The sequence below is a fragment of the Sinocyclocheilus anshuiensis genome, unplaced genomic scaffold (assembly GCF_001515605.1).
Source record: "Sinocyclocheilus anshuiensis isolate Anshui unplaced genomic scaffold, SAMN03320099.WGS_v1.1 scaffold1290, whole genome shotgun sequence".
Classification (NCBI taxonomy): Eukaryota; Metazoa; Chordata; class Actinopteri; order Cypriniformes; family Cyprinidae; genus Sinocyclocheilus; species Sinocyclocheilus anshuiensis.
In genome coordinates, this window is record NW_015558599.1 from 223,198 (window position 1) to 231,577 (window position 8,380).

The 8,380-nt window shown below is 36.9% G+C and overlaps 1 protein-coding gene across 1 annotated transcript in view; it reads right to left on the reverse strand.

The window, feature by feature from the left end:
• The window catches only part of LOC107680103 (C-1-tetrahydrofolate synthase, cytoplasmic-like), a 9,589-nt gene extending 1,420 nt beyond the window's left edge, over positions 1-8,169 (reverse strand). Inside the window, exons 1-13 of the mRNA XM_016475872.1 lie at positions 8,158-8,169; positions 7,738-7,812; positions 7,507-7,609; positions 7,206-7,282; positions 6,389-6,529; positions 6,232-6,300; positions 5,919-6,030; positions 5,132-5,271; positions 4,963-5,004; positions 4,619-4,719; positions 2,029-2,206; positions 1,711-1,818; positions 581-733 (exon numbers count right to left, since the gene is read on the reverse strand). Coding sequence (XP_016331358.1) covers positions 581-733; positions 1,711-1,818; positions 2,029-2,206; positions 4,619-4,719; positions 4,963-5,004; positions 5,132-5,271; positions 5,919-6,030; positions 6,232-6,300; positions 6,389-6,529; positions 7,206-7,282; positions 7,507-7,609; positions 7,738-7,812; positions 8,158-8,169 — 1,311 coding nt within the window. The remainder of the gene's footprint in view (positions 1-580; positions 734-1,710; positions 1,819-2,028; positions 2,207-4,618; positions 4,720-4,962; positions 5,005-5,131; positions 5,272-5,918; positions 6,031-6,231; positions 6,301-6,388; positions 6,530-7,205; positions 7,283-7,506; positions 7,610-7,737; positions 7,813-8,157) is intronic.
• Between the last annotated feature and the right edge of the window lie 211 nt (positions 8,170-8,380).

The following is an 8,380-nucleotide window of genomic DNA, read 5'->3' on the forward strand; positions in this document are numbered from 1 at the left end:
TTTTTCGGCAGCCGAAATTTCTGTGTATCTCTAATTATTGGCGACATCAGAAATTGATATTATATAATAGATGTTTTTTTTGAACATTTTAGCAATTTAAAAATATTAAAAAAGGCTTTTTTTTTTTACACGGCACCCCGGTTGGGAAACACTGGTCTAAATAATGCCGCGAGTGGGGCTTGAGGAAGTGACGTCGCCTGCGTCTGCGCAGTGCGACCTGATGCAGCCCCTGAAGTGAGACACAGGAAACAGAAATACTGCAAAATAATAATAATAACTCGACTAAACGAGACGAAATAACGTTATAACATTTCGTTTCGTCTCGTTTTGGTCAACGAAAATGAAGAGACATTTTAGCATAGTTTTTATTTTGTAAACCACATTTAGTCTCGTTTTTATTCGTCAACAATATTGCATTATACATTTAATTATAGTCATCGTCACATGACCAGCATTTACGTTGCGTCTCGTCTCGTTTTCGTCACGTGATAAAGGTTCGTTGATGACGATATTTAGTCATAATTTTCGTTGACGAAAGCAACACTAGTAAAAACGTGAATGTTCATATTACGCTACTTACTGTGCCAACCAGTGGGTAGAGAAAGCCTGCCCCTACACTGGCACGAATGTCACGAATTGGAAGAACAAATCCAGTAGGCACACCTTTCTTTTCAGCATCATGTGACAGAGACAGATGAGTTTTTGCCATACATATGGGTAGACTTGCAAAACCCTTGAGGGAGACAAAAAAACTTTATAAACATAATGGCAACCTTATGTTTAAGGATCTGTAATGAGACACAAATACACCCCCCAGTCCTACATCCATTATCCAACCCCTGTTTTTCAGCCATGATGGGAGTACAAAATGGGGTATAATGGATCCTTAAAAACTAAAGAAAAATTGTAGTGCTTCAAATAGGAAAAAAGCTATCCTTTTACTGCAGGTGCATAGAGTCAAGGGAATACTTGAAAATAAACAAGAAGGTAGCTAGCCGCACAACGAATCCAATACAGACTGAAAAATTCTAGCAAAACATTTTTTATTTTATAAATTGCATTGTGCAGAAAGTGCAGTGTGCATGTAAGTTAACAACAAGTGGAAACGAGCAAGCAGACGTTTCAGCAGATTGCTATTTTCAGAATATTACAAGTATACAGCTACAACAGATGAAATAACATAGAATTCTATTTTTCTGTTATTTCATCTATTGTAGCTGTATACTTGTAAAATTCTGTCATATATGTTAATGACCAGACTCTCTTGGAGTTCTGCTTTTGATAATTGAATTCAGCTGATTGCCCTTAATTGTTAATCTAACTAGAAAAAGGGTGAATGTTTATTGTAAAGCGAGCACTGAAGATAGCAACGTGCGTAAATGTCTGCTTGCTCGTGTCCACTTGTTTTTAATTCACATGCACTCTGCATGATGCAATTTTTAAAAATAAAAAAAAGTTTTGCTAGACTTTTCCAGTCTTTATTGGATTCAGTGTGCGGCTAGCTACCTTCTTGTTTGCTTTCAAGTATAATGGATCCATTTCACATTTGCAGGGTTTCAGAAGGGGAGAAACTTCCAACAGTGGTAAATGGAAACCACAACAAATACAAAAAAAAACAATGTTAATAATTGTGGAAATGAGTCATAGAAGTCTGTAAAAGTGGTCCATGCTGCTTTACTTTACAGGCGACAATCAATGCGCTATTCATACCTGTTTGCTGTACAGGTCCACCTTGTGTTGGGCCTCTGGAAGAAGTTCAATGTCATCTGCACCATAGATCTTCTGCGCAATGATTCTGATCTTGTCTACAATAGGTAACTGTAAGATAGGTAATAGGTAACTGAAGAATAGGTAACTGAAACAGAAATGAATTAGCAAACTGTATGAATGTGTACATCTGTAAAATATGACTGCAGAGTAAACCCTCTAATATTGTGTGTAACACATACCGCCCTGCAAATTAAAACCGATACATTTATTATACAAATGATAATGCAACACCACTAACATTCTTTTTTTTTTTTTTACCTCAATGTCATAAAGAAATTTGAAGCTGCTGGGTAAGTCTGCTGCTTTTTGCACTGCTCTAGCCAGATCTGCAGCACCAGCGCCTCCATCAGCCCAGTGAGAACAATGCACAGCATCAAACGCTCCTGCCTCTTTGGCTAGTTTACAGATTAGACCCAGTTCAGCCTTTGTGTCTGTCCTGCACACATGAGATGGCAAGATTCAGTTTGAATGGCACATGAGCTATACAACAGTTTGTTTAACATGGTCTGGAAACTCAGTTCGCAAATGATACTCATTATCTATCCCAAGCACTTTACTCAAATAAATGATCATGATTATGAAATGATAATTATCGTTTTAAATCGCTTTTTTGACACTTTTTTTTTTGTAAAGGGCATTTGATCTTTGCATGTTCAGTTTGTAAACACTGGGTCGGTACTTCTGCAGCGATGTAGGACGATTTTGTAGTTGGAGGAGAAAATAAGATGGGAGTTTTTAGACCTACCCTAACTGTCTTGGACCGAAAAAAAAAAAAAAACAGTTCACGCAGAGCTAGACAAGATGAGCGTTTGAGTATATAAATTGTACTTTTTTTTTTTTAGAAAATAACCAACAGTTTAGCTAGATAAGACCCTTCTTGGGATCATTTAGAGCCCTTTGAAGCTGCATTTAAACTGCATTTTGGAAGTTCAAACTCGGGGGCACCATAGAAGTCCATTATACGGAGAGAAATCCTGAAATGTTTTCCTCAAAAAACATTTTTTTACGACTGAAGAAAGACATAAACATCTTGGATGACAAGGGGGTGAGTACATTATCTGTAAATTTTTATCCTGGAAGTGAACTACTCCTTTAATATGTGCTATATAAGTACTAATAAACAGCCAATGTTAGTAATGTACATGTTAATAAGCAACTAGTTAATAGTGAGTAGTGTTCGCTAATCTAAAGTTTTACCAATTTATTTTCCTCACAACTTATTGTAGGGTTTCAGAAGATTTCATATTGGCTTAACTACTCTAGAAGCAGTTAAAAAAAAACTGTACTCAAGAAAACAGTATCTTGAGACCACTGCATTTTATACTAAACAACCACTGTGTTTTGAATGCAAGAACATGCTCTGTGGGAATGGCTCGATAGTTATTCTGTTGCCCGATTTCCTTATGTATTTAGAGGGGTGTAGTGCCCTGTAGTGCAACTGTGGCTGTCCTGACATGCACCACAAAGGTGGTAATTTAAAGGGCACCTATTATGCCCCTCTTTACAAGATGTATTATAAATCTCAGGTGTCCCCAGAATGTGTTTGTGAAGTTTCAACTCAAAATACCCCACAGATCATTTATTATATCATTTTGAAAATGTCTATTTTGAGTGGAAGCAGAAACAGGCCGTTTTAGTCCATTTCTCTTTGAATGCAAATGAGCTGCTGCTCCCCGCCCCCTTTCCCAGAACAGGGCTGTGCAATTTTAGCTTGCATCTCAGATCTCTGCCAAAAAACATCTGTTTGGTTTTGATTATCATGTATATCGCGCTGAAATAATGGGGTTTAAAGCCATATCAGTTTACATTTCTGATATACGTTTTTCTGGACGCACACATCCGAAGCACGCAAACAGAGAGCGGCTGTCACATGCATGTGAGTACTAAAAGTTCTCTTTCACACACAAGTTTATGTTAAAAACACACTTAAGTTACAAAAACACAGTCCGTTAATGTCTGTGAAGTTAAACAGCTGGGAAAGAAATCGAATGTCTATATTAGATCGGTGTATTAAGTGACAGCAGCATAATATACAGTACCTATACTGACTGCTGTTTGGGTCTACGCTGTTAATATGACCCAAACAATAAAATAAAAGCAGAAAATCACTCACTGCTCTGGACTGAACAACTTCTATAGCTCTAATAAGAAGACATTTCTTACTTGAATGCTGCTTTTAAATGCTCTGGCGTGAAGATTAACATGGCAGATAGTGTGTGTGCGGCTGACTCAGGGCGGGGTCACGGCTAATACGGCTGTGTCAGTCAACTATCGTGGGTGAGGCTGGTAAAGTGTGATGTCACACTTTACCGATTCTGTGATCAGTAAGCTCTGAGAAACTGCTCATGATTTATACAGATTAAAAAAAAGGAGCGGGTGGATTTTTATCATTATAGGGTGGTTGTGTACACACACTGCCAACACACATTTATGGTTCAAACAACATGTAAAAGTGAAGTTTGCATAATAGGTACGCTTTAAGATTTTTGATTTGTTCTGACTGTAGGAAAATTCCTTATGAAATGAACATACAGGTCAGAGACAAAATTCATTGAATTAATTCTATTAGCACAAGCCCTATTAAAAAGCAATGAAAAGTAAAAGCAAGTGTGGGGCCACCCATGCAGCAGTAGTGACAAAGATGTTGTTATGGCACCACACTGATTTTTTGGGTTACTTTCTGTCCATCGTAAACTATTGTATAATAGTAACAAACTAGTCAGTACACAAAGCTTTAGGAATTTTGATAGACATTAAAAACCCTTAACTTGCCCTACTCTGCATAAAGCTGATGAATTTATTTTTAAAATCTGTATTGTGCAGATTTAATCAGCAGGTGCCATCTTACTTGAAAGCGTTGACAGCCACAACTACTGGAACCCCAAAAAGCTGAGCGTTCTCCACTTGCTTCCTCATGTTACTACAGCCGGCTTCCAGCAGTGCCAGATTCTGCAAGAGTTCAAACCAAATTTATCAGTACAACATTACGTTTTGGAAATGTTTCTGGAGTGACTCCTGTGATTCACTTTTAGTTAAATGCAGCTGCCACTCCCAAAACTTTATTTATACATATGGTAATACCAGTGAAAAAGTTTTAGAACACCTACATTTTTAGCTACTCACATCACTAGACTACATTATCTATAAAAATCACAGACTAGCAAGAAAAACCATTAAACGATCTTAGAGTACCTCTTCAATATATTCTTTTGGCAGAGGCGTGCCCGCGGTGACCTACAGAAAAGATACAATGCAATGCACATTTATCAACTCCCTGTACAAATTTATATGTTTAAGTGGGAGAAAGTGACAATCTACATGAAAAAGTAAATAAATTACTGTGCTGTATTCTCAGACTCACCGTTGGACCACCTCCATGCATCTTAAGTGCTCGAACTGTGGCAACCAAGACCACAGCATGAGGCTTCAGACCAGAGTGGCGACACTTGATATTGAAAAATTTCTCCATTCCAATATCTGCTCCAAAACCTGCTTCAGTGACTGGCAGAAAACAATAAACCCTTTATGAATTCACACTGATGGGATCCAAGACTACCAAACAATTAAATTTTTGCACAATTTTGTAATTAATATGTCCCATAAGTACTTTAACACCCTGTCTCTACCAGATGTGAGCGGCACTGCACCGTGAGTCACTGACAGTAAACAGATACCTCAGTAAATTTCTGACTTGTGTTTGCACTAGTTCCAACATCAGGCCAAATGGATTTGAAAGATTTGCTTTGGTGCATCCCATGCAGACAGCATAAAAATGTTGCAACATCGACACACGTGGTGTAAGAAAACTCAAGCATGTGAATACTGCATAAAATATACTGACGTCTGTATACAGTATGCTGATTTAAAGTCACGTGGGTGTTTATTTGCCTCTTCTTTTTTTTTGTAAAAGGAAAAAAATATATAAACTAATGCTATAATTATGAAAATCAAACAAATAATTTTCCTAACCCTAACTCATACTAATTTACATAAATTAATAATTAACAATGAATTTTAAAACTAAATTGTTACCTTTTTAGTTAAATAACTTTAGTTACAAAGTTTGTAAGTTATGCTGGCACTTCAATTTACAGATAGATTTAAATTATGCCAATAACAAAAAGGTGGTTTTGATTTGTTTAACTTACCCACAAATCCCTGAGGTCCAACTAGTTTCAGAGCAATTTTATCTGCCAAGATTGAAGAGTTTCCATGTGCAATGTTTGCAAAAGGTCCAGCATGAACAAACACAGGGTTTCCCTAAACAAGTGTTCATACAAAGACTTAAGACACACCTCTAAAACACCAGAGAAGAAGTGACAAGAAAACAGCTGGGAAACTGATTTAAGCAACTGGTGGAGTTGGGCATGAATAAGGAATAATTTATCTATGAAGGCCTATTTAGTTCTAGGTGATTTGCAAATTAACTTGAATATACACAACCAGGACAATTCGTCTCACCTCAAGTGTCTGCATGAGGTTTGGCTTGATGGCATCTCGCATGAGTACTGTCAGAGCTCCACACACTCCCTAAGACACAAACACTACAGAATCAACACAGGATGAACACCTAGACATTTTCATTTGAGATAAAATGAGACATATGACAGCAGCACACCAAATCCTCGGTGGTGACAGGCTGACCACTGCGACTGGTGGCCACCACCATTTTTGCAAGTCTCTCCTTCATGTCAGCCAGACTGGTGGTGAGAGCTAAAACTGCCATAATCTCACTGGCTACAGTGATGTCAAACTGGGCCTGCAAAAAAAAAAAAAAAAAAGTTGCTGGGCATTGCCTGCTAACAGAATAAGATAAAATGCTTTGGTTTTCTTGTCATTACAACTGATTAAATATGCAATGTTTTGTCCGTTTCAACTGTCAAGTCAGTTTTATTTATACCCTCAAGGAACGTTGAATAGCAAGGTAAAAGATTCCTGACAGTTCAATGATAACAGGCTGATAACATCTGATACTGATACTGCAGAAAGACAAGACACTTTCCCATGGCTCATATGAGAAAGAAATAAATGTTAACTTGTAACTCCTGAGCTATTAAAAAGTTCATAAGTTCTTTGAACAAGAACACAAAAACATATTTCTTCTGCTGCATATGTTAATCAGGTGGACATCTTTGGCCATTGCAGTGTCTTGTGGCATGAGTGCTGCGTCTGGCTAGACAAACGTAACGTTTGAACAAACAATATTTGAACAATGTTTGTGCATAAAATACTTTACTCCTAACAACAACAAAAAAAGCTGTTTTAATGGCCTGAATCATTTGCCTATTAGAAGCTACAACCATCTTTGGCATTATAAATGTTATGCAGTTTATTTTTGAACAGGCTTTATAAAATTAAATAATCAAGTCTCTTGAGTCTACTTATTCATCAGTATGTAAAGCATTTAGTAATATGTGGTAATGTGTGATGCTCACAGTTCTGGTGAATCCCTTCTCAGTTGGAGATTGGCCAATCGTGATTTTTCTCAAAAAACGATCATTTGTGTCCAGCACTATAAAAAAAAATGTAAGAAGATTTACATTTCATCAAAATGTGTATATACTGTACAAATGTGTAATTTTCAGTAACATCAGAACGAATAGCAACCTACACAAATGATCTAGTATTAAAGATGCACTCAGCTTTCATTTAATTTTAAATTTCAGATCATTCATCTCTATAGTATAAGAACAATGAAAACAACAATACACGTTGATAAATGAATATTTATCATACCTCGCTGCCAAGTTATGGACTCAGGGTCAATATCCAGCCTGACGAAGCGTGTGATTTCCTCTTCTGTTAACGTGCTGGGGTCAGTTTTCTTTATACCTAGTTTCTATCAGTACAAGGCACATCAAAAATATAAAATTACAGAAAGCATGACAATGCAGGAGCAAAACGAACGTAAATCTTAGAGAGGAGGATATAAAATTACAAAAACAAACAAACAAACATTATTCTTACTTCAAGTCTGTTGATCTGAACTGGGGAAAACTTCCTCTGACCTCCAGTCAAGGGTACCAACCGATTAAATAGAGCCTAGTGCAGTGATAGAATGATATTTAGCTGTTGATATGGACTTACGTTGCAGGAAAGCAATTCTTAAAATGTGATGCAGATAATATAATAATTTACACTGGTGCAGGGGCACAATTAAATTGCTCATCTTCTCAGCATTAAGCCACCTTAACACTTTAATCGCCACACAAGGTGCACATTTAATGTCTTGTATAAAATAAACATAAGAGCTCTGCTTAGAAGACTGTCCATGATAAAGAAACATGGGGATAATGAATTTTGCCATAGTGTTTGTGTTTGCATTTTGCAAAACAGTGAGTCTGATAACGGACTAAAAACATTTAAGGCAACACTTTGAATACTGACCTGGACATACATCTAACTGAGGACAGAAGGATATAGTACAATGAAATAATTCATATATATACTCTTTTGTGGCCAGCGGTTTAGACATTAAAGGGTTAGTTCACCCAAAAATTAAAATTTAGGCTGGGTTTTACTCACCCCTGAGGCATCCTAGGTGTATATGACTTTCTTCTTTCAAAAGCAAAGTTTCCTTACTTTAGCAAAGGAAAATCAGTCTCCTCTT